The 27,050-nt window shown below is 36.5% G+C and overlaps 1 protein-coding gene across 2 annotated transcripts in view; it reads left to right on the top strand.

Moving 5' to 3' along the window:
* The window catches only part of CDH12 (cadherin 12), a 130,464-nt gene that overhangs the window by 19,804 nt on the left and 83,610 nt on the right, over positions 1-27,050 (top strand). For both annotated transcript variants that reach the window (XM_042839732.1, XM_042839731.1), the window contains exon 2: positions 10,473-10,767. In XM_042839732.1, the coding sequence (XP_042695666.1) occupies positions 10,473-10,767 (295 nt within the window). The remainder of the gene's footprint in view (positions 1-10,472; positions 10,768-27,050) is intronic.

The following is a 27,050-nucleotide window of genomic DNA, read 5'->3' as shown; positions in this document are numbered from 1 at the left end:
AGTGCGTCACTTCCCTGAAATGTAACAATTTACTTATTTGTTATGATATCTAACTTATTGCTACCTCATCATTAATACTACCTCATATACAGTCTATTGAAATGGCTGGTACTGTTCCTGAAGATCTATAATAATGTTCTGAGTACATATAATTGAATAAGGAATTGCGGCTTTGACCTCTTGGTATTATTTCCAATACAGTAAAGTTGGAAATAAAACTTGTATCCCTGACAGCAAAATATTTAAGGGAGCTTAGAATTTTTGCTTCTTTTTTCTTTTTTTATTTTCAAGTTGCGTTCTTATTTCAACATGCCCCTACTTTCACTACTTTTAGTCATGATTTTAGTCATCATTCTGCATACAAAATGGTGTCAGGCTGAAGTGCTGACCCCATGGAGGAGATGGCATGGATGCAGGCCAACAAGAAGTGTGTTCTTGAAGCAGTTTCATTCCTCTTGCTCCAGAATCGCCACTTCAAATACATGTTTCTGTTCCTCGCTGTGTAGAATCTCTTTGTTAATTTTATTCCCTTCTTTCTTTGTTCAGCCTACTTGCACTTAGGGCACAAAATTTCATAAATTGCTACTCTGCTGTTCATTAATCACTTCAAATGCTCTATTTGCCAGATTTCTTGTTGGTCTCAGAGACAAAGAGTGCAAGTTTACCAGATGAGAAACCACCTTCAATCAGTAGCGAGTTTTGTTTTGTTTTTTAAATGGTAGCATTGCTGTTTATTTGACTTTATATGGATTTTACCTAGTCCTCAATCAGAGATGTAGAAAGTTCAGCAAGATACAGTTTCATGACTGAATACAATTTAACCTTGAAACCATTCTGAATGTTTCTGCAATATGAAAGACACATTTATAGCATAACCCTCTCCTATGCTTCTTCTGAAAAGATTCATGATTCTTCATGAAGAAAATCAACAGTCTTCTGTGGGGAAAAATGATTTCACATTCATTCAGCTTTTTTTAAAGCTGTTTCTGAGGAAATCTTGCAGCTGGAACATAACTGCGTGTTCTTGGAATTCAAACATGTGCAGAGGGTAAAGATTAATTCCTACAAATGCTCTGCTGTACTGTCCATGGCTTTATCTCATGCCTTTTAAGCATAATTGATTAATGAATGCTAGATCATTTTGTATTTTATTTTGTATAATGTTGTGTTTTCTTATTTGAGGACCAAGCTAAATGAAGACTAAGCAATTAAAAATTCAGATAATATTCTTTTCCATGCGTAATACCCTGTGCCTGTAAATATCTTAAAATTATCCCTCAAATGTATGTGTTAAAATTTTATTTTACTTTATTTTTTGCTTCTGTGATAGAAACTAAGATGATGTTTTGTTTTGTTTTTCTTTCCTATTTAGAAAAGGGAAATATTTAAATACTTTATGATAGTAGAGCTTGTCATAGTGACAGACAGATTGAAGTGGAATCCTTCTGCTGTTAGCAGGCAGGATTTGTTGTGGTGGTTTTTTTCCACTGAAGAAGCTGAATATATGATGATACACTGTCTTCCTGGTGACGTATTCATAGTCAGTCCTTCAGCATACACCAAGGTATTGCCATTGGCATCAGTAGGGCAATTTCTATGAGGAAAAAATGTCCCTGGAATTGAGCAGCTGTGTAGCTACAGCTTCTATGGGAAATCAAAATATCTAGAAAAACATTGTCCATAATGCTATGGCCCATAATTAGGTGAAATGAGGAATCTCATACACCATTCATGTGGGATTTGGTATTCAAGCATGTGTCCCTGTGGCTGATGGTATTTTCAGCGTAAAGCCTGAGTAGTTAACGTATAAGGAATATGGAACATAAACTATATGATTTTGTGTCCTGTAGCTTAAGACATCTGTAGTGCAGTTCTACAGAAAACGAATTGCCTTCACACACTTGCAAGAAAACATACGTCATTTCACTTGGCAAGTATTTACACTTCATTTTACACTGAAAATATCTAACCTTACCAACAGCTTAATTTCTGAAACTTCCACGTCAATTTGTCAGACTGCCTCTCTGCTGCCATCTGTCACCCGGCAACAACATGGAAAGGAATATTGGTGGGAAGGTTCAACCTCTAGTGCCATACTACCAACATCCACCTCTGATGTCACGGTCCAGCATAATTAAATAGGATTTACTTTTGGAGAAGTTCTCATATTTATTCAAACATTGTAATTCATATTTTCATGCATTGATCTTTTATATATGTTATGGTACAGGTACAACAGGGAACATAGTGCAAAATAATGTATTTCAGTAAGTGTACGGTATCTAGAGAGATGCAGATGTTTTTTGCTTCTCTTACAGATTCCTGTTTCAAAAGGGAAGTGCTACAATCATGTATGGTAGCTACAAAGAGCACCACACCGTTGTCTTTGCCATTTTAATAAATTACAGCAATAACATCGAGTGTTTTGCAGATCTCACACAATTAAATAGCAAGAATGCACAATTTGGTTGTAATTGCTTTCCTTCATTTGATTTTAGAATTGAAAAGTAAGTATTGCCTTGAAAAGGTGCAAAGGTGCAAAGGTGCATCTGCTGCTTAGAGCTGTGATGATTTTTTTTTCCCCAGACCCTTGGTCATCATAACTTCCCATTCTTTGTTTCTCAGTTTCAGACGTCACCATTACAATCCAACATAGCCACCAGGATTCCAGCCAAGTGCTGATGTTGATTGAAAATGATCATTTTCACAGGTGTAAATCAAACTATATCTGCTTTTGCCAACTGAAATGCATTCATCTGTGAGAGGTGGTGTCTTGCACAGATTCCTTTGAACCAAAAGATAGCTTACTGTGAATTTCAAGTACATGATAGTAAAAGGAAAATATCACGTCTGTTCACAGGGATATGTGCACGGCATTGCTTTTCTCACCTGATGTGTTGAGGTCTTTGGACTTAAGGATTCCAGGTTCTATGCTATGTTTCTGTGAAATATTATACAAAATTCTGGAATTATAAAAATGTAATGTGATGGAGAATTTCCAAAGAGTTGTCACCAGCAGCTGCACACTTCATTGTAGATGATATTATTTCAGTAAGATGTATGGAACTGCATTGGAGAAATAAGAAATTGGAATTTTGTTTATTTCCTCAATCTTTTTTCTTTGGTTATAGTCTAATTGCTGTTACTGAAATTTGTTGTTGGAATCTGTGTTTTTCTTGTCACCATACTGTTGTTGGTAAAAGCTTCAACAGGTTCTTGGTCCCATAAACTGTTCTAGTTCTGCAGAACACTGATACTTTCAAAATATCCCTCTTTTCCAAGCAGTAACAGAAGTGTGTGAACATCACAACAGAGGGTGCTGAGGAAGGCCTCTGTGCAACATAACCATTAGTTAGGAACTGTGCATGGATCTGTCCCTAAGAGGTGGCATACTGAAATTCACAAGGCAGGTGTGGCAACATGGAAATTTGTGGTGGGAACTGGAGGGAGAACATCTCTGCATACTAAGATGTTTCTAAAACTTAAGAAAAAAAAAATAATCATCCGGTACCTAACACAGCTCATCAGGCAAGATCTCTACTGAAGACATTTCTAATCCAAAAAATAAAAGGTAGTTTTTTAAACAAACGTGGTTTAAGCTTGAAAGACTTGAAACAATGAACATCCTGACAGCTTTTCAGATACTTTACATACACAGATTTGAGCAAGGTGAAGAAGTCAATTAAGTTTTATTTATTATTTCTACCAAATGAAATTAAACACAGCTATAGTCTTAAAGTAGTTGACACACTGTAATTTGGAGTGGAGTTCAGTAAGAATATGAATTATGCAAAACTAAATTCCAATATTAATACATTTAAGATAAAAAGAGAAGCTCAGGACACAGTGTTTCTGTATGCATCAACTCTGACTGAAATGATGGTTCAAAACATCATCAGAATTATATGAAACTTGTAACTTACATGTATAATTACTTGTATGTTCAATAAGCTAGTGTTGATAGAGCTTTCATTTTGTGCAATTGATTTAATTTGGAAAGAAAAAGTTAATTATTTAAGAATGTGCTTTTGCACGTTACTTTTTAATTCAGCATAGTGCAGCAAAAGTAGTTTTTCTGGAGGAGCACGGAATAACAGAAATTCATAGCTTCTTAAGTCACCAATGATGAGAAAGATTAGGATTCATTTGAACAGACCAGGTCAGGTAGAGGTTTTGTTCCTTGCTAATTTGTTCCTAATGACTTATTTACCATCAATATTACTAACTGGCAGCCACACTCATTATTGGAAAAGTCTGGTCTGACTTAGTATGCTTAAACTAAATCCCTGTGACAGAAGGAGATAATGGTTTTATTTAATTGGATAATCAGTGATTTAATTTAAATAAAACTCAGCTTTATTTGACAAACAAATCATTAGAAAGAGGTAGAAAACTTTCCTATTTAATTCCTCTTGAATAAGAAAGTATACTAATCTAAATTGGACAGTATATAAAAGGTAATTAAGAAAGAACCATGTTGTGTTGTTTGTTTTGTTTTTTTTTAATCTCCTTTAAAAATTAGATAAGTGCCAATTCTTGAAAGTAGATGTTTTACAAAACATAAAGAAACTATAACAGTATGTTTCTAAGGAAATTAATCATGATCATAAGATTCCACAACTTGCTATTTCAAATAATTATTTTTAGTCTTACTTTATTATATATATACATGTATATATTTTTTTCTTTAATTGAGTTATTTAATTATTACTTAATATTGTCATAGAACTAAGAAAGGCTATTTGTGGGTGGACGTGTCTATTAAAAGTCCTTTATAGAACTAGTACAAAGATAAACCTTCTTATTGCAGATAGTTTTTAGCCTTATAAAGAAACAAAGCTATATTTTCCAAACAATCTATATAAACCATTATTTTCCTCTTTTTTTTAATTCATCTTTCTTTTATTACATCATTTTAGTTACTGTTTCTTCCCATATGCTTATATTGTGTCCTAACTCTTCCTGACACCAGTTTTAGTCTGGGATCTTGGCTGATTAATGCATGTTAGCTGCATATTTGAAAGGTGCCTTTAGTCATCCAAATTTTTGGATCAATAAACATTTACACTGAACGTGACGTGAGCAGATAATGTCTTGTCCCTAAATGTCCTCTGAAGGGTATCTCTATATGTGCGTGTGATGAAGACAGGAGAAAATAAAAGTTTGTGGTTTTTTGTTTTTTTTTTTTGATTAGCGACAATTGCTCTGTTCTTTAGATAAGTTGGTTTCCTGAATTAAAGTCTGTGACCCACTACCTTGTATCTTGGGGGGAAAAAAATCAGCTTGTGTTTTTAGTTGGAAGAAATAACATTTATATAAAAGCCACAAATGACAGTCTAATGATCAAGTTTTAAATGAAACTCTGCAATCTATTTATTAATAATAATCTATGTATTAATAATAATTATTATATAACAATTAATAATTAATAATTAAATATTATTATTATGTATTATATAATAATTAATAACTAATTATTAATTATTATATAATAATTAATAATGATTAATAAATTAATAATAATCTATGTATCTATGTATTAATCATACAGTAGTTGCCAATGTAAGATGTGTGATACATATCTTCACAAACAACTCTCTTTAAAAAGGGCAGTGTTCCAAATACAGTCTTTCTAGGTGGCTAGTATAAAAGGTTTGTCATTTACATCCTTTTCTTCTGTAGTGGTCTTCTCTGTTCCACCACAAAGACATTACAGATCAGAATTGCCATAGTAGCTTTGCTTTGCATCTACCTTTTCCTTACACAAATCATGATTTTTTTCTTTTCCTCGGTTCAAGCTACCATTTCATGATTTTTTTTAGCCCATGATACTGGTAACAGAATAAAACTCAGTTCAATATTCCTCGACTTTTAAAAGTGTTTTATTTTCTTTTTTTCTTTCTGTCTCTTGTTCTTGCATTGTTTGTTTGTTCTGTAGGTTGTTAGTTTGCTTTTGCTTTCTTTACCAATATCCATGAATTCATGAAGTACTTCGACTTTCCAAAACATTCAAAGTTCATTAATGCAAGTGATTGAAGTGTTTAAGATGTACGGTTGAGAATCAGGTGCATAGTATGCTGCAGAACTTACTACCAAGGAATGCACGTTTCTAATACGTGCTACTACCATGTTCAGTTCTGCAAGGAGTATACAGTAGTACTTAAAGTATGCTAAATTAATGCATTTGCTGATCTTACCAGTGTTTACAGAAGTCATATAAAATTATTTGTGTATCTGTGTAAATTCAGTAAACGCTGAGTTAATAACACTGAGTTGTTAAAGCTGTAAGCTGATAAAATATGCTTTTAGAAAAAAAACAAACAAAAACCTGTTTGTCTTACTGAGCTGTCAGGATGTGCTTAGTTCACTATTAGTAATGAATAAAAGTTCATGGAGACCACCAGAAGCCATCTTCATGTTCTTAAGGTCCTTCTTATAAAAAGTATGTCCTTACGCATCATTCGATTTTCTGAAACATTGCTACTTCAAAGTTAATCTCTGCCACAGAATACTAACAAAGTTAATGTCTGCCATTAGAAGTATACAATCTTTCTGTGGAAGTGGGGAAAAGGTAGGTCTGGAGAATTTAAAACCTTACATCTCGGAAGGAAGTCTTAGGCAGACATACAGATGTTAATGGACCTATGAATTGAGTATCACAGTTGTTTTTCTTTCTTTTTTTCCTCTCAAAATAAGTTGGCTTTGTTTTTAAAAGTGGTGGTAAGGAAGGACAGGAAATATTATGGCCTGCCATAACATTTGTTGCAATAATCATACTGCTTGCTAGCAATTAGACATAACTGCCTGTAGAACTAATATATAATTTCTTCTTGATATGCTTGTGGTGAGTTGTATTATCAACGTTTTCATTTTCTCTGAAGCAAACTAGCTGTCAGCTACTTGTAGGCTGAAGCAGACTGTTAGATCATGTGGCCCAGTAGACTGACTCAGTCTGGCATCTGGTACTGGATGTGATTCAAGAACACTGTCATAGTTTCTGCATAGATTTACACAGTGTACTTCACAATGCTCTCCATCTTATTATTCATACTTGATTTTTTTTCTCAGTCTTTTCCTTTGCAATATGTGTTATTGTTTGTACACATTAAAAAGAATTATGGGATAATGTGCCTTTATCTGCCATTACAGAAAAATAGTCATAGTTTTTTGCACTAACAGAGTTTGCTGCAAGAAATGATTAATTTTACACTTATGGTAGATTTGTCCAATGATCTGATCCTAAAATTGTCTCTGTGTTACTTAGTAGAGAGGATAACAGACTATATTTGAAATGAATCATTTGCATTTTCAAATTGTGGAATTTCAGCATTCAGAATTTACAGAGAAAATGTAATAGTGAAGAAAATTCATATGAATACGCTTGTTTGTACCACAGTCTTAATAAATTTAAGTAATTCTGAAATGTAAACATGTTAGGGGAGTTTCAATAAGATTTTTGTAGTTATGTTCCTGTCTTGCCTGTCTTGTAGTTGTGTTCAATCATAGAATCATAGAATCACCAAGGTTGGAAAAGACCTAAAAGATCATCCAGTCCAACCGTTCACCTATTCCCAATAGCTCCCAAATAGCAAAGCAGGAATTAAAAAAATAAGTACAAATCAGGAAGAAAACTGGAATACCAGAAGAAGACTACTGGTGCACACAGTGTCAGAAAAAATAGTGTATAGCAAAAGTTCCAGATGTTCTTCAGCACAAAATGTGTCTTTTCTCCTAATGCAATACAGTGTGTAGCATATAAAATCAAGATACATTAGTGCATGTTTATTCTTTAGCTTAAACTGCTTTCTTGAAAATTTTAAGCATTCATTGCCAAGACTACTTTCTAGTGCTGTGAAAGTCCCTGTTCATTGATGAAGAGTTGGACTAGATGACCTTTAAATGTCCCTTCCAACTCAAATTCTGTGCTACTGAGTCCAACCAATGCTAGTTCCTCTTTGTCTGTCTTTGCATCTGAATGTTAGTGTTGCATCTCTTTTTATTGCTGGAGAATTTAGTTCAATTTAAATTAAAGCAATCAGCTTCTTAACTACAGTAATTAGATGCTTTGTAATGTTTAATTGCCCCACAAATTGGATAGCTCAATATGGGTTACAAATAAGTATGCTCATTGTCCAGCAACAGCATTTGAGGAGCCTATGACATGGTTTGATGAAATAAACACAATGTGACAAATCCTAGGTAATGCAATTCTGGTTAAATCAAAGAAATGATTTTTAGATTATACCAGCTGAGTGATATTTCTGAAGCACAGTAAACACAACTAAACTACAGAATTGCTCGTGCTACTAGTTGCCAAGTCCAGTAAATTTGAGATTTGCTTGTACTTATATACTACTTTCATTCTTTTAGCAGCCATTGTTTTGATTTCTTCTTGTTATATTTTTTATTTTTTCCCCTATTGGTGGAAAAAAAAATAAGTATAATTATTTCTCTATATTATAAACCTAGCTGGATTTGTTACTAATTGAATGTAAACCCTTCAGCTGGCAGAGAGACTCAGCCGTCTCAGCTTTAGTTCCAGGTCTGATAACTGGATATAGGAGAAGAGTCAATATTCTTTGCATGGTTTCCTGTTTACAAATCCTTGCTTGGATATCATATTCTTCTTCCTCGTGATATTCCTTTGTCCAGGAGTATGGAGCAAGGGGGACATCGTAATAAAGCCCAGACATACTTTGTTTAATACAGTGAAACAACTAAGAAAATGCTGAGGTTCCCTTTATAAAATTACATTTTTTTCTGTGAGCTTTCTCAGCATCTTTTTGATTTATTATTTTGTTTCACTCCATTTGTGTCTGTAAGCCTCTAAAACTGATAACGGAAGAAAAATAGCAAGTTTCAGGTGAACAAGGTATAATGGAACAGCAGGATGCTTGCAAGCCACTTAAATTAAAATGATGAGGAAGAAATAGATATTAATTATCTCAGGCTCCGTTATCTTTCCATTTTACAAGCAGGGATATTTAACTCCCCAGGAAGAAAAGAATTAACTTCCTTTGAATTTTTCCACAGTGAACCAGTGCTCAAGAAGCAAAATGCTTCCTTTCAGACTGGAGAAGTAATTTAAAATCCCATATAGGGGGTAACTAGATGAAAGATCAGAATCCAGTATGTTCACTGAGCAGGAATGATGAAATGAAAAGGTAGACGAAGAAGAGACTATGTTTATGTTCACTCTATCCCACAAACTATGACCTCCTCCACAGTCACAAGGACCTACTTTCAATTTCAAGGCAATAGCTATAAATGTTAATAATTGCCTTTACCTCTTTCTCTGTGGCTTAGCTTCTTGCCCCATTACCAAAACCATTATGTTTTTCAGCAATTCATTCTCTACATAATCTCATTTCATGTCCCATGTTTCCTTTATTGTGTTTCACCTTGGACAGTACATCATGTAAATAAAGCCTATATCCATAATCTGCTTAAAGAGAATTCACTCTTGAAAACACCATTCCAACTTGTGTCCATTATAGCAGATCTCTTTAGACCTCATTAGGTGGGACAAGCAGGTGAGTATTTTAAAAGCTATTTCAGCATCTGCGATGTAACCTTGAATATATATTCAGAACTTCTAGTTGTATTTAAAGTATGAGCATGAATCAGATAAAGACATTGAGAAAGATGTTCATCAGACCATATTTCTACTTCAAAAATGCCTACATTTTCTGTTACAGACAGTGTTACAGTAGACAATGATCAAAAGGACAAACACAAATTCTTGGAGATTTTTAAGTATTTTCTCAAAGTAGAAATAGAGATTTAACATTCAAATAGGCTGGAAAATGTGCAAATTGGTACTGAAGATGAAAATGATTGAGTTAGAACTGACATATTTTTCCAAAAGGGAAGAGCAAGCCTAACTTCAAATTATTCTCTCTGTATCTTAGAAAAAATAGAAATAAATGATCTACTACTTGTGGAAAAGAGGTAGTATTTTTAAATTCTGTTTCATATGTATTATGACGGAAGAGCAGTGTATTGTCCTTTTTAAACCAGGTTTGACTTTGAGTTTGTTTAGCATTTCAACAAGCTGTGTGTGAAATGAAAATGAGCTGATTCTCTTCTACTTCTGTGAAAGCCAAATGCTTGTGAAGGATTTTGACACCCTCTCATGTCATCTCAAATTTGTTTGATGCAATTATTGCTGTTTTTCCATTATTGGTCTTAAGTTTTGGTTTCTAATAAATCTGAAGACCTTTTTCATTGCAGTTTTAGTACTGAGCAGCATTCATGGCAGAAAACAGGTTTGAAATGCTGCCTGTCCTAGATATCAGATAGAGCTAAAAATATTAACATTCTACTTGCATTTTTTGTGGTGCACTTAAAGACATAGGAAATTGGTTCCTGTAACACTTTTTATTTTACATAAGAAAAAAATAATAATTACTTTCAAGCCTGGAAAAAGCAATTAATGTTTCTTTCCTCCCTTTTTTCTTTTTGTTCTCAAGCTTCATTCTGATTTGGACAAGGGAGTGGGCACTGTTAAATATACCCTTTCAGGAGATGGTGCTGGCACTGTTTTTACTATTGATGAGACCACAGGAGACATTCATGCCATAAGGAGCCTAGATCGAGAAGAAAAACCTTTCTACACACTCCGAGCACAGGCTGTGGATGTTGACACCAAGAAGCCACTAGAGCCTGAATCAGAGTTCATCATCAAAGTGCAGGACATTAATGATAATGAGCCAAAGTTTCTGGATGGGCCTTACATTGCCAGCGTACCAGAAATGTCTCCAGTGGGTAAGAAGCTTTAAACTCTTGATAACTAATTGCATAACTCTTGATAACTTAATTGTCTCAATATGCATTTCCTGCTGAGGAAAAAAAGGGAAGGCTGAAATGAAAGTACGTTTTCAAAAAGTTACTGTTAGAAATGTCTCACTCTGTATGTAGAAATATGCATATTGCAGTTTCATTTTTTCGTTTCATTTTTTGCTTTATTTGCTTGTTTAGTAAGTTATTGTCCTACACAAATGAGTCCTTTTAACTTTTGATTCCTGAAGACGTGAGAAGAATAGAAGTGGTACTCATGGCAGATACTGTTTCAGAGATTCTGTACTCTCAGACATGATATTGCATGTGATGAAGTGTGTTCCCTTTTATTCCTAGTTTGTGTTCATTATTTGCTGTGAAACATCATGCCGTTTATTTTTCCTGCCTATGCTGCTGCACAACTAACAGCATTTGCATAATCCCATAGTTATGATATGAGGGAGAATTCTTCATCCTGTTACCTCATAGGTGCTGAAAGTAATGATAGCCCTCACCTGGCAGTCACAATGAAAAACAGAAGTGGGAGAGATCCAGCCAGACTTGGCTGAGGTCTTGAAAACCTATTTAGTCATGATATTTAGTGCACTAGATTCCTAAGCCAGAAAACAAGAACAACAACAACAAAACAGAAGATTGTTTGCAAACATGGTATCCATGTTACTGTGGGAGCAGAGAATTGTAGAATCATATAATTATTTGAGTTGGAAATAGTCTTGAAAAGTTATCTGGTCCAACATCCCTGCAATGAACAGGGGCATCTACACTCAGATTATGTTGTCAAAGCAGAGAATGGCTTGCGGGTAGCCCTGAGGAGAAGGATTTTTGGGGTGTCAGTTGATGAAAGACTCAACATGATCTGTCAAGGTTCACTTGTAATCTAGAAGGCAAACTGTATCCTAAGCTGCATCAAAAGAAGTGTCAACAGCAGATCAAGGAAGGTGATTCTGCCCCTTTTCTCTGCTCTTGAGACTTCACCTGGAGTACTGCTTCCAGTTCTGGGGCCCCAAACACAAGAAGGACATGAAGCTGTTGTAGCAGGTCTAGATGAGGGCCACATAGATGAACAGGGGGCTGGAGCACCTTTCCTATGAGTTAAGGCTGAGAGAGCTGCGTATCTTCAGCCTAGAGAAGGCTCTGAGGAAACCTAATAGCATCTTTCCAACACCAGAAAGGAGATCTTCAAGAAAGCTGAGGAGGAGCTTCCTATAAGGGCATGGAAGTGACAGGACAAGGGAAATAGCTTTAAGCTGGGTGAGGGTAGATTTAGACTAGATGTTGGGAAGAAATTCTTTACTGTAAGGATGGTGAGACACTGGAACTGGTTGTTGAGTGAGGCTGTGGATGCCCCCACCGTGGAAAGATTCAAGACCAGGCTGGATGGGGCTTTGAGCAACCTGGTCTAGTGGGAGGTGTCCCTGACTATAGTAATGGGGTTAGAACTAGATGATCTCAAAGGTCCCTTCCAACTATGGATGTTTGGTAAAACACTAATCATGATTTGATTTTATGGGGAATTCTTTTCAAGGTATGCTGTGCACTATAGCTTTTACCTTGACTAGGAGTTGCAAGACTGAAATGTAAATGACTATTATGCAACCTTCAGACATCTATTTAAAATAAATAGATTTCAGTGTATTCTCCCATGGAAAAACAACAGCAAATGCTATGGCAAGAATACGTCCTCTTGACCTCCACATTATTCTGGCACATTCACTACCTCTAGAAGATTTACACATAACAGTTTATTTTCCTCCATAGCAAAAATTAAAGATGGATGAAAATTGATCAGAAAAGTCTAGTCAAGGAAAAAATACTCTAAATGGAGGCCTAAACTCCAATTAGTGGTTACTAAAGCAGAATAGCAGATTTAGCTGTTGGATTGTCTTACAGCAAAAATACAGAAAAATGCCTTCTATGATGTGCGAGGAGATAGTGCCTTCTCAGATCCAGGTCTTCCCACTTCCATTCACTCTCTTATCACTGCTCCTGCTACGACACACAAGCTCTAAATTTTTGGAGGATTTAGCAGTTACTGCTTCCCATTATCAGTACTATTTAGTTTCACCTATAGAAGTGCGTAGATCTACCACTGTCTGAGGACAACATAGAAAATCACTTTGATTTTTTAGCTAGTGTTTTTTAGCTAGTGCTAGCATATGGTTGCTTTGGCAGAAGTACTAATAAACACATCCTGTTTTTTTTTTTTATACTAAGATTTTTTAGTCATCAGTTTTGAAGTCCCTGATATTTTAAACTTCACTTACTGTATTTTTGCAACAGTGTCTTTTATGAAATGCATGCATACACATTGTTTTCTGTGGAAAACATGCTACATCATGATTCTTTTCCCTCCTTTCTAGTAATTTCTATGACAGGTGATGATGGCCAACAGTTTACTGTTTTTTATTGTTGCATGATACTCACATGCAAAGATTGACTGCATTTTGTAGAAACTTATGCTGGATCATCATAGAATGGCCTAGGTTGAAAAGGACTATAATGATCACCTAGTTTCAACCCCCCTTCTACAGGCAGGGTCACCAACCACTAGACCAGGCTGCCCAGAGTCGCATTCAGCCTGGCCTCAAATGCCTTCAGGGATGGGGTATCCACATCCTCTTGGGCAAACTGTTACAGTGCATCACCACCCTCTGAGTGAAAAACTTCCTCCTAATATCTAACTTAAACCTCCCCTGTCTCAGTTTAAAACCATTCCCCCATGTCCTGTCACCATCCACCCTTGTAAACAGCCATTCCCCCTCCTGTTTATGTGCTCCCTTCAAGTACTGGAAGGCCACAATGAGGTCTCCCCGGAGCCTTCTCTTCTCCAAGCTAAACACGCCCAGTTCTCTCAATCTTTCTTCACAAGGGTGGTGCTTCAGCCCTCTAATCATCTTAGTGGTCCTCTTCTGGACTTGTTCCAAGAGTTCCAAGTGTCTTTCTTGTGCTGGGTGCTCTAGGCCTGGAAGCAGTACTCCAAATGGAGCCTCAGAAGAGCCAAGCAGAGGGGGAGTTAAATGGTAATAATGAGCAGAATATAGACAAAGTTGAGAGAGAACCAGCAAGTAAAATTCTTAAGACAACACCCCCTGTAAACACAGAGTATATATTCCATTTGGACGCTGCAGTAAAGTGACATATGCAAAATACCTTTTAAGTCCCACACTCTGCATTGGTGGAAAAGGAATGTACAGAGCAGGGAACTCTTGTGAAACAAGGTGTCCTTCAGAGCCCTTACACACTGTTTAGAAATTTTCACAGCTACACTGCTCCCAGTTTTATAACATCTATTAATTGCTGTCATTGAAGCTTTGGTAGCTGAAAATACACCTTAGCATTCATTCCCAGATTCAGAACTCTAGTCCTAAATCTATAATAAAATCCTGTACCGTGGTGATAGCAAAAGATATAAAAATTCCTAGGATCCTAATATCAGGTTTTCTGAATATAGATAACATTTAGAGATACTATGAGACATTTGGATACAGCACCTGCATTTTCTAATAACTGTGTTATTGTCTATGCATGTTTTAGGTGAAAATTGGACTTTTTCCATGCAAATTTTCTTTGAGATTATATTAAATTTATTTTACACTGTCTGTAGACCAAGGTTTTTCTTTGATTGGTTTTTGGTTTGTGTGGGTTGTTTGGTTTTTGGTTTGTTTGTTTGTCTTTTCTTTTTGATCAGTAGATAGGTTTTTTCCTCTAATCACTACCACTCCTTAAAAAAAATATTAAGATAGTGCTCATCTTTTAGATTTTTCTGAAGACAAGATAATTTTGGGACTACTATTTCTATTTAATGATGCATTCTTTACTGGGAACCAAATTTCTTCATGTTCTATTTACTCAGAAAAAGCAACATCAGCAGGATGCTTTCTGTGCTTTAAAACTAATTTAAGACACCTGCAAAACAGAATACCTACCTGTTTTACATCAGAAGCAATTAACTTCACACCTTCCACACATGCAGTGTAATCTACTCACCTACAAAAAGGGGATACAAATAGATTTATCACAGATACAAACAAAAGAAGTACTGACTTTAAAAGTGTCTTAGTTACAGACTGCTGTATCATGCAGGCTACTTTACTAATGTATGATTTTTCATTATTTGAGATACTTTTCTAAGAGTCTGTAGTTTATATACTGTAGTGAAAGGATGCTGTTATCTCAGAAGCTGACATTGTTGCTCATATAACCATCGGAGCTGCAGAATACAGGAGCTGGATGACAAAGTATTTATTTCAGAAGGAACAATGATGTTAAGTTCCCTACAGAGAAACTCAGCAGATGGAGTAGACCTGAACACAAATTGCTATTATGTTAACCTGTGCCTAGTTAGGAAACTTACAAGAGCTTAGGGTCTAGACTTTTTTCTTTTTTTTCTTTTTTTTCCTTTATTCTGGTATTGGTTTGATTTAGCCATCTTTATCTGAAAATGTTCTCTTGAAATAATGTGAATGCCAAAATACAGCACAAACTAGAAATGGAAATCTCCATGTATGAAGACTGAGAAGGGGAAGGAAGCTTCTAAATTTGTAAGTTAGAAAAATATGTTGTCTTTAAATATAACTTAATTTTGTTGCTGATTCTGGTGGCTGTACCAGCTTCTTTTGGAGGAGAACTCTTGAGAGAATGCAAATACAGAGCAAGTTTAGATGAAAGTTATCCCATTATTGAAACTTCATGTCCAAGTGAATCAGAACTACAGCATACCAGCATTAACACACACTCAAGGAAAGAGCTAAATATGTGTTTCAAATATAAAGATATATACAGAGATATCTGCATTTCTTTCACTAAATAGGCATTTTAATTGATCATCTTCTTAATGATGTATTACATGTGACTAATTTACAACTTGTGCCACAATTTACTGTTTGTTTTCTAAGGTGCTGCTGTTATTCCTCTATGCTTACAGTTGGGACTATACTAAACTCATTAATTCCCTAAGTTACAGATACCATGTGTTCCTTCCCAGACAATTTATTTCCATACCTTTCCACTAGATTAACTCTCTATTGCTTTGGGGAGCTCTACAAACTAGAGGACATCAAGGCAATTTTTTTACCCTTTTGGTTATTAATCAAATAGTAATGGAATATGTTCACATTACACAGCTGTATTTCTGATTATAGTTGAATTCTATTTAAAATGGCCCCAGTGGTAACATTACAATGCTCTATGATGTTAGAAAATTGGTATCAGGTTATTTTTACTGGGTGTCCCCCATGGTACAAAACAGCAGCTAGAACATAACAAAGCATGTTATATGTATTCTTCCTAGTGCAGGCTACAGACAGCCTCTGTGAAGTCTCTGGCACTATTCCTTCTGAAGTTAATACTTCAGTAAGGGTTATACTTTAGCATTGACAAAAGCATATAATGTGTAAGTATATGTTTAATGTACCCAGTAGTTTAATATAAAGGGATGTCAATCTGTAGAAAATTAATCACATGAACTGGTGGGCAGAGAGAAATTCAGGAACCTGCACGCTGGTTAAACATTGCGTACAGTTGCCTGCCTTTGTGTAGCCAAGAGCTTACCCTGGTATAAGGTATTTAAATGGAATTACGTAATGTCATGGGGAGATGTCTGGTGGTACAATCTGTGCAGCCTCCGTGTACAATTCTACCATCTCCACTATGATCTTTATGCTTTTTTTCTGGTGTTTGAAAGTTCTCAAAGACAGTAATGGGAATTGGATGAAATATTCAAAATAGAATTGCACTCAATTTGAATAGGAGGATAACAATGACTTGTTTATCCTCTTTTCTATATCTAATTCAACCATTTTGTCTCTTTTGTCCATGGGTAATCATTAAACCGATAGCTCAGTAGGATTTTCCACAGTGATTTCACAAATAGCATTTGATATGTAACTGACGTATGACCCATCTATGTGACAGTTCTGATAAAGTAGATTTTCCCAGGTGTGTTACTTTCAAAGAATCATAGAACTGCTCAGCTTGGAAAAGACCTTGAAGATCATAAGTCAAACCGCAACCTAACCAAACTTACCCTAACTCTAACTACTCTCTGCTAAGTCATGTCCCTGAGCACCACATCCAAATGGCTTTTAAACACATTCAGGGATGGTGACTCCACCACCTCCTTGGGGAGCCTATTCCAGTGCTTAACAACCCTTTATGTAAAGAACTTTTTCCTAATATCCAAACTAAACTTACCCTGGCAAAACTTGAGGCCATTTCCCCTCATCCTGTCCTCTGTCACCAGTGAGAAGAGACCAACCCTGCTCTTACTGCAAGCATCTTTCAGGTATTTGAAGAGAGCAATAAGGTCTTCCCTAAGCCTCCTTTTCCCCAGACTGAACAGCCCCAGTTCCTTCAGTCTCTCCTCACAGGACATATTCTCCAAGCTCCTCACAAGCCATGTTGCCCTTCTTTGGACCTGTTCCAGCACCTCAATGTCCCTTCTGTATTGAGATGCCCAAAACTGAATACAGTACTCGAGGTCAGGCCTCACCAATGCCGAGTACAGGGGCATGATGACTTCACTAGTCCTGCTCACCACTCCATTCCTGATACAAGCCAGGATGCCATTGGCCTTCTTGGCCACCTGGGCACACTGCTGGCTCACATTCAGCCAACTGTCCATCGTAGTGTGAAATCTCAGTGACTTGGTGACCTTTCCATTCCCCTGCTATGTTTTGCAGACAATTGTTTAATTTTGTCAAGTTGTTACCTGCTTATATGTTTTCTTTTACTGGCTGTCTATGAGTTTAGATGGCAATGGCAGTCTCCCTCTAGTAAAAGACTGGTCATTTATCCCCACCATTTGGTTTCTACATTTTATTTAGGTATTAAAAAGATGTTTTCTCTTTGAAATTATTACTATTATTGTTGCTGCTATTTTCAGTGTTATTCATTTATTTATAAATAACTCTGGTTTGGAACCTTGCTCAAAGCTTTATGAAAATTGAAACACTGTTTTTCTATGTAAATAATATATATATATACACACACTCAGTGATTCACTTAGCAGTTTTAAAAGGCTTTATAAAGAGTGACTTACTTCCACAACACTGTAATAACTCATAGAATCACAGAATAGCTTAAATTGGAAAAGACCTTAAAGACCGTCTAGTTCCAAATTGCCTGCCATGGGTGGAGCTGCCACACCAGATCAGGGTTCCATCTAACCTGACCTTGGAAGCCTCCAGGGATGGGGCATCCACGGCTTGTCTGGGCAGCCTGTTCCAGGGCCTTACTGCCCTCTGGGTAATTAATTTCTTCCTATTATCTAATGAAAATCTTCGCTCTTTTAATTTGAAGCCCTTCCCCCTTTATTTTCATTATTAGACAATCTAAAAATTAGGTCCCTTTCTGTTTATAAGCTCCCTTCAAGTTCTGGAAGCCACAGTGTAGACTTCCGGGAGCCTTCTCCAAGCTAAACAAGCCCAGCTCTCTCAGACCTTCCTCATGAGAGAGGTGTTCCTCTCTTATGACCATCCTCATAACCCTCCTCTGACCCTCTCTAAAAGCTCCACATCTACATCAAGTCTTTTGATGTAGACAGGTTTCCCAGCCAGTAATATTATTTTTTTGTAATTGAAACTAAGCTATTTGGTTTTACTCTGAATGTGGCTGTTTATTATTTTTATGATGCTGAATCATGTTAGTTCTTTTAGTATACACCGAGAAGCTCAGTAATTATTAGTACTGCATTGTGGTTTGCATAATCCTCTCTGGGTTTAGAATATATTGCGTTAGTGTTGTTAGGATTATGAGTTGATTTTTGTCAGTGACGCTATTACTGAAGGACAGGTGTTTTAGTGTAGCATTGAGAAATGCAGGAATTGTTTCTAGACACGCATGTGGAATGTCTAAACATAAAACATATTGTATTGATTGTTGTTTTACTAGTCACTGACCAACTGTAACTGTTAAAAATTAACAAGAAGTTGCTTTTTGTGTACCACAGAATGGCTCTAAATTTTAAATATCTTTTCAGCAAGACCTGTTCTTTTGGCCACCAAGTGGTTTTAAACATTGAAGATGTTTTAAAAGTATTACTTTTCTTAGCCGCCGAGTGACTGTAAACCTTAAATATGTTTTATAAAAGCTGCTTTTCAAGTTGCTCCCAGCATGGCTAGGAACATCATTTTTCTTTAAGGACAGAGCTATTTTTTCATATTAGTTCAGTTCTATTTATATTTTTTTCAAAGAAGAAAAACTGAAAAACTTCACTTGCACAAGGTAGGTCTTCATTCATTACAAGCAATCAAGTCCTAGCCATCTTTTTACAAAGAAACTGCAAGTAATGACAACAAGTCAGTTTTAAAATGCATTTTTTAATATTTTATGTGAACATGAGCATATGTAAATCTAGTGTTCTTCTCCTCCAATATATATATATACACACAGTATATGTATATTGTATATAACACAAAATTAAGTCAAAATAATTAAAACACATGTGAATTATATTTATACTAAGATAACTGGCCTAAGAAATCAGTCACTGATGGATTGTGACTAATCAAGTCATCATCAGTCCTAGAGTAGGACAAGACAGAAGGCAAAATAGCCTCCAAGCTTGCTAAGCAAATGGGAGTCACTAAACCAAATAAGATTTAGGGCTTTAATTCTGTATGCAGAAATAACTCCATGTGGCAAATTAGATGTAATTCTAGGAAGGCCAAGAATGATAAGAAAAGTGTTCATGACAATCTGGCTTTAATAGAACAATGAGAATAAAATGTAAATTGCAAATATTCTGTGAATGACAGATTATTCTCTGTTTGGAGAATTCTGTAAGATTTAAAGTCTATATCAAAGATACTGCAGATGAAAATGAAAGCTTAGGAAAAAGGATCTTTTGAAAACAGGGGTATGAAAGTTCTGCAGAATGAGGAACAGCACATGAAGGAGTATTTTTAAAAGGCATGTTGCCCAATTAAGTAAGTGTATCTGACTGCGGACATTAAGATTCAATGATCCTAGATACTTACCACTTCTCAGCTGTAATAAGGAACAGCATGGATGGGCAATCTAACACGATGTCTATCCCATACACTTTACATTTTTCCTGATTAAAGGACTATTACAGGTCTTACATGAACTTAATCTCCCTCCAACCTCTGATCAATATATATCTCAACAGAGCTGGTTGTAACCTTTCCAAAGGAGTAATTATTTTTATAACCTTCTGTAGAACTGAAAGATAAAGACATGCAGTTCCATTAAAATATTTTCTGAAAAGACATGTCCATTTTGTGAGTCGTGTCCCTGGTCAGCTAATTGACATTAAACAAGTGGCTTCTAAATTCCTAGAGAACCATTTTTTATTCCAATCTGAGAATCCAAGCATGGAGTAGACCCTTGCTTGTTAGCAAGCAATCTGTAGGCCAGGCAGCCTTCTTTGGAGCTGAAAATATACTGGTTTGCATGTTTCTCAGTTTCTCTGCCATGACAAGGTTTCTCTGCCATGCTTCCAAGGCTGCAACAAAACAGGTTCTAAAAAAGTAGGAAAAAGATCAATGGAAATGAAGAAAACTGTCCTCTTTGCAAATAACTCAGCAGAGTCAGTATTATTGTCTGGTGTGTGCTAGTACTTTTTTTCTGGAATTAAACAGGACAAAATGGAAAAGTAGAACTACCTAAAAAATCGTAACTTAAAAATATTTCACTGTCAGCCTTGCCGGTTGTGTTTGGGTATCTATGCATAAGCCATCAGTAGCAGTGAAATCATTGAGGGCTAGAGACAAGACTGGAAACAGATGAGCTTACATGTGAGTGTAAAGAATGAAGCTGAGGAAGTGGGAAAATTTTACAGAGTGTACAGATTTCATTTTAAAGGAGCTATGGGAGAGTAATGTAGCACCTTCAACACTGTTTTACATTTGATTCAGAATGTTACTCCTAAAGAGGCTGATATGGGTTCTGCTAACAATCCACAAATTAATTTTTTTATTAGAAGTTTAAAGGATACCAATTCATTAAAAATTAGTAATCATGGTATGAGTATTCCTATGGAGCTGTTTTAAAGGATCAGGAAAACAACATAAAGTAGACAAAGGGATCTCCACCAATGGTTGCCTGACACACCAATATGCACGTGTCATTAGGTGAGAATGCATTTGCAGGTACTTCCAGAGATGTAATTTCAACTGACCACTTTGATATTACTTAGTACATAGATGCTTACATCTGATTTTCCCTGGAAGTAAACTGTTGAGTAGTTGTCAACCCACTGAAGATGGAATGATGTTTTGTGGATAGAGATTCTGAGAAAGATAATATAAATCACAGTGGTCAATCACACAGTAGGCAGGTGAGTAAATCCAGAGTTGAAGAGTATCTCTTATTATATCATTCATACTCATGGATGCTGTCCAGACATATAATGATGAGATCAAGAAAGCCAAGGCACAGATGGAACTAAACTTTGTGAGGGATGTGAAAAATAACAAAAAGGAGTTCTATGTGTACATTGGATAGAAGACTCAGGCCAAGGAGAGTGTACTTGCTCTGATAAATGAGAAGGGAGATCTGGCAGCATCTGTGATGAAGTGACAGCATTGCTGAACAAAGGAAAGGTAACTTATGTCATCTGTCTGGACTTCTGCAAAACTTTTGATGTGATTCCACATCGCATTCTTATCTCTAAATTGGAGAGATATGAGTTTGAAGGGTGGATGTTCAGTGGATAAAGAATTGGTTGGATGATTGTAGCCAAACAGTTGTGATCAAGGGCTCAGGACAGTGACAACTGTTGTCCTTCCAGGGGTCTATCTTGGAGTGGTGATATTTATCACTGACTTACACAGTGGGATTGAGCACATCCTCAACAAGTTTGGTGACAACACTAAGCTGAGTGATGCAGTTGACATAATAGATGGAGGGGACACCAGAAGAACCTGGACGGGCTTGAAAAGTGGGCCCATGAAAACTTAATAAGGTTCATCAAGTCCAAGTGCAAGGCATTGCAGTCATCTGATTTGGGGCAATCCCAGCTATGTGTATAGAGTGGATGAAGATCTCATTGAGAACAGCTCTGTGGAGGACTTGAGGGTCCTGATTTATCTGAGGGAGTGCACTCTCCTTAGCATTGTCTAAAGTAGGGTCTGGGGTCCTCACCACAAGGATGGAGCTGTTAGAGCAGGTCCAGAAGAGGGCCACTGAGGGAGCTTGACTTGTTCGTTCTGGAGAAGAGAAGACTTTAGGGAGACCACACTGTGTGCCCTTCCAGTTCTTGAGAGAATCTTACGTGTAGGAGGGAGACCAACTTCTTACACAGTCTGATAGTAATAGGACAAGGGGGAACAGTTTTAAACTAAAAGAGAGGATATTAGATTAGATGTTAGGAAGAAGTTCTTTACTCAGAGGGTAGTGAGGCACTGGCACAGGCTGCCCAGAGAAGTTGTGGGTGCCTCATCTCCAAAGGCATTTAGTGCCAGGTTAGATGGGGTCCTGGACAGCCTGATTTGGTGAGTGATAATCCTGCCCATGGCAGGTGTGTTGAAACTAGATATCTTTAAAGTCCTTTCCAACCTAAGCAGTTCTGTTGTACTATTATACTTAATTTATGTTTATTTCTGTTAGTAAACCATGCATCAGTTTTACAATTTACAATATACTTCTATTCTGAAGTAGTATCCTAATTTTTTTTAAATATAACATTTTTATGTGGCTAGGTTTTCTATATTGTTCGACCATAGGAAGTTCAAATTAGAAGCTTATTACCATCCTGCCTCTCTAAATGACTAGAACTAGAACCTAGAAGAAAATTAGACACATTTATACAGATTATTGTGTCATCGTCTTTATGGGGGGAGGTTGTATCCAGACACAACTTATTTATCAACTGTTTAAAAGGGCATGTCAGATACTTCTCTCATCCCTATTTTGTTAGTTCTAGTGACTGTATACTCTCTAAATTGGTCACATAATTTTACAAAATACTTTTTTTCCTATTTTTGACATTTCTGACTTTGTCTGGAAATAAAAGGTTTATAGAAATAGTTTATTTATTTTTTTATACAGTATACATCTCTATCAGGCCCTGTCTTAAACAGATGAAATCTATAAAATTCCATGTGGAAAACTTTTATTGTCTCAATTACTTCCACTTCTTGCCTCTGAGCCTTTGTTTCTGCTGACCTTTAGCAGTAGGATAACAGTAATCAATATTTTCCACAGTTTTGAGAGAATTCAGATGAGACATATGCTTGAAGGTTCATATGCTCAAGATTGTAATTTGTAGTCTTGCAAGACATGATAGAGATACAGATGCTCAAATTATCAGCCCCACTTGCTTCTTCTCTGGTTCAGTAACTCCAAATTCATCTACTTTTTCTTTCTGCTTCCACTCCATCTCACCTCATCCCTGAATTCCAAGCCAAACCATGTCAGACTGTTTTTAGCAGATGTTAGGTAGTCCTGGGGTTCTTTCATAGTTCTTGCATGTGATTCTGAATGAATCACATTCACAAGTTTTAAATGTTGGCACACTATTAATCACTGAGCAAAATCCAGTGGGACAAAACACCTCATAGTTCAAACAGCTGATGATCCCATGTGCCTTCAAAAGATCATACAGAAAAAAAAGAAAAAAAGAAAAAAAGAAAACAAACCAACTTCCCCTAATTGCAAAGAAAAAAAATGGTTTAACATGATACCTTGAAGAACTGTGTTTATTAGTTCTATTTGCAGTATTACTGGAGGACTAAGGAGGGGAACATTTACATTTATGGAGGAAGAGGAGGAGTGTATGGATATATGTAAATTACTGCTTTTATTTGCTACAGTCCAGATTCAGACACTAGAGTACTGGGATTGCTACAGTAAAAAGAAATAATGGATTCCCTTTTCAGCTTTTCTTTATGACAAATAAACAAAAACAAATTCTGTTATTTCCTGAAGGAATTATTTCATAAATGACCTAAAATGTGCCAATATGGACTACTTTCCTAAATCCGTATGAAGCTGGTTAGTTGTAAAGCAGGGGTACTTACTTTGGGCAACTTTTTGGGCAACTTACTTTTGGGCACCGCAAGAAGAGATATTTGAACTGCTCATTTAAAGGAAAGATATGGGATGAGAACCACACCAGCACATCCTATTGATCTACAGCTGGGCTGAATTTGTGGAGCTTCAGTAATAGTTATACTGCATTCTGGATACTTTATATTTTAGCCACCTTTATTAATATACTTTGGGGGGTACAAGGGGACAATAACAGTCCTGATAGAGTAGCTTTTATGGCAGTGTGTTGCAAGGGACTTCAGGACACTAAATCAACTGGTGCCTTGCGTAGATGTCCTGATGGTTCATATCCACTTTTACACTTACCCAGACAGGCTATGTTAAGGCCATTATCAGCCTCCCTGCCCATATTGCTAATGTGTTTTATGGTTTGAGTGTTTACTGACTTGCATGCACAGTGTGCATTGTGTCTGTACTGCTCTTATGAGCTGTAGAGTTCTTGCACTTGATAGTAAGATCTCATTAAGGAGTGTTTTTTACCCACACGCTCTCACACAATATTTGTAAATGTATTATGAAAATGAAAAAGTTTTACGGGCAACTTGCTTTTTTTTTTTTTTTTTTTTTTTTTCTTGTCTAAGTGCTGGCCATGGAAATGATTGTGAAAACCATAGGCAGGCTCCCAAATAGCAATTAAAAATTGAGCCTGAAGCCTAAAACAGCACTGAGCTAAAATTTTCTGGTATGCATTAGAGATGCGAACCAATATGTTTTGGAAATTTGGCCAGGCAGTTGGAGCAGGATCTCTGGAGCTCAACCAGATCATACACAGTTCAAATTTCACACTTTGGCAGCAAGTGATCTGGGATATGTCTTGAAGGGTTATATGCCCATACGGATTTATTTCACTGATCCCAAATGTAGTTTCTTAGTGCCTGCCTAAACCTGGGAAAAAAAAGAATCTATGAATTTTTTCCATGGGTTCCTAAAATGTCACCTAAGCCTTCCTGCAATCTGCTTGCGCACAGAACTGTCTGAACTTTACTCTGCTGAGCAGCCAGATGCCAATTAATGCTTAAGCACTGTCAGAATTCATAAAGTAGATATATTTAATTCTTCTTTGGATGCCAGTCAGTGACATTTTCAGAGTTCAGTGTTATATTCCATGCAAAATTTTGCTGGAGGAGAGGTCATCTGTCTTTGACTGCAGTGAGGTAGGTAGAAAACTTGCACAATATTCTGGAGATGCAGGTTTAGTTCTTTCCTTTTTTTTTTTTTTTAAACAGGAAGCTTTGAATATCACCTTTGTTTTAACCACCAGGCCATAGAGCCTTTCTTAATCTTTCTCACTTCTCCCTCTTTTTGGCCTGATGAATATTTAATGATCCTATATAAAACAAATCAGCTTCCTTCTTGAAGAGAGTAATGGTCTGAGCATTCACTTAAGAAGCAGGAGATAAGTATTCAACCACCATATAACAGAAGATTGGCTTCCGCTGGGCATTCAGGAGGAAACATCACCTGCTTATCCATTTTTTCAGAACTAGGTTGTTTTAAGCCATTAACAGAGAAGCAAGTTCAAAACCGGTTTTCCACAGTAAATAATTTCTGAGAAAAATGTTATCTAGGACACAACTTTCCTCATTGGTGTTTCTTACAGGCTACAGCAACTTTTCACAATCAAGCTCTTTTGTACAGATTGTATTGTTAGGCATCTAAACAACACCAAGTGGAAAAAATCTACATCTGGGTTTACTGAGTTTTGCTATGGCTGGTTTTGTTATTCATGTCCTTAGTATCTCTGTGCTGTGGCTGTTGAGTATAAACACATCATGTAAAGTTACTTCTCTGTTTTATAGATGTATTCTTTAAAGTGGTAAAAACTGAAAGAGGTCTTAAATGCTGCAGCATATGTGATCAGAGAACTTAATGTACAGAGGGAATATTCATTTCAAAACTTGCTTCTTAATGCGTCAATATTTCCAGAACTGATGCAGCACAAATGAGAGTGCGTGTACCGAGGACCTGAGGGGAATTCACCTTGAAAAACCTCTTTTTTTATATGTTTGGAAAGGAGTCAGGAAACAATTACATTTGAAGAATAGGAAAAATATCGAATAAAAGTTGGGAAGCTGAAAACAGGCTAAAGATTTAACGGTCATTAAAAGTCCAAAGCATGATTAGTTCAGTGAGTTAAGACATTAACTGTGTTGTCATTCTTTCTGTGTGGGAGGAGGAACGTGTATGGATTATTAAAATCCACTTGATAGCATTTTTAACAGTCCTTTGTAGTTGTATAGCTTTTCGCTGTCTTACTCTCAGACCTAAATTACAAAGGCTGACAAGTTTGCACCTTGAGTACTCGAGTACTCGAGGTCCCATAGCATGTCCAGAAAAGGGCAACAAAGATGGTGAGGGGTCTGGAGCACAACTCTTGTGAGGAGCAGCCTCTTCTGCATTACTTGAAATAGGACTAGAGGGAATGACCTTAAGCTGCACCAGCAGAGATTCAAGTTGGATATTAGGAAAAATATATTCTCTGAAAGAGTGAGCAGGCTCTGCCTGGGAAAGGCTGCCCTGGGAAGTGGTTGAGTCAACATCCCTGGAAGCATTCAAGAAACGTTTAGGTGTGAGGGACATGGTTTAGTGAGGAATATTGGTGGATGATTAGACTGGATGATCTTGGAGGTCTTTTCCAACCTTGGTGATTCTATGATTCATTATTGTCACTTTCTTTCCTGTAAATAAAGGGATCTGTATCCAGCCTCTACCTGAAAGACTTGTGGACTCTGAGAGCTGCAAAATCACCTCTTATTAAATATGCATGCCAAGAGAAGTTCCCAGTGTCTGCGATTTCACTTTTCTCATATTTTTGTGTTATTTTCATATTGAAATTTCCTGAGAAGAATGGCATATTGGTTTCCTGTCGCTTTGTTTTGAAGACATTACCAATTTATAGTAAGTTAGCAACATAAGATGTTCCAATGTTTTCATTTATTTTAATTTCAGTACAGAGTTGAAAATAGTATGAGCAACAATAGGCAGAATTCTAGGAATTATGGGTGTGCATAATGCCCTGAAGAAATGTATAGGTATTTCACATGCTCATTAACAAAAGAGCCTGATTCAGCTTCCAGCTGTACAAGGATTCCTTTCTGTTTCAGTAATTACAGTGAAAGTCCAGTGCTCTCCTCTCCTCTCCTCTCCTCTCCTCTCCTCTCCTCTCCTCTCCTCTCCTCTCCTCTCCTCTCCTCTCCTCTCCTCTCCTCTCCTCTCCTCTCCTCTCCTCTCCTCTC

The sequence above is a fragment of the Centrocercus urophasianus genome, unplaced genomic scaffold, assembly GCF_019232065.1.
Source record: "Centrocercus urophasianus isolate 14NV4802_14NV808 unplaced genomic scaffold, USGS_Curo_1.0 seq_11, whole genome shotgun sequence".
In the NCBI taxonomy this organism is placed as follows: domain Eukaryota; kingdom Metazoa; phylum Chordata; class Aves; order Galliformes; family Phasianidae; genus Centrocercus; species Centrocercus urophasianus.
The sequence above is the reverse complement of the archived record's forward strand: the minus strand, read 5'-3'. Positions and strand labels throughout refer to the sequence as shown.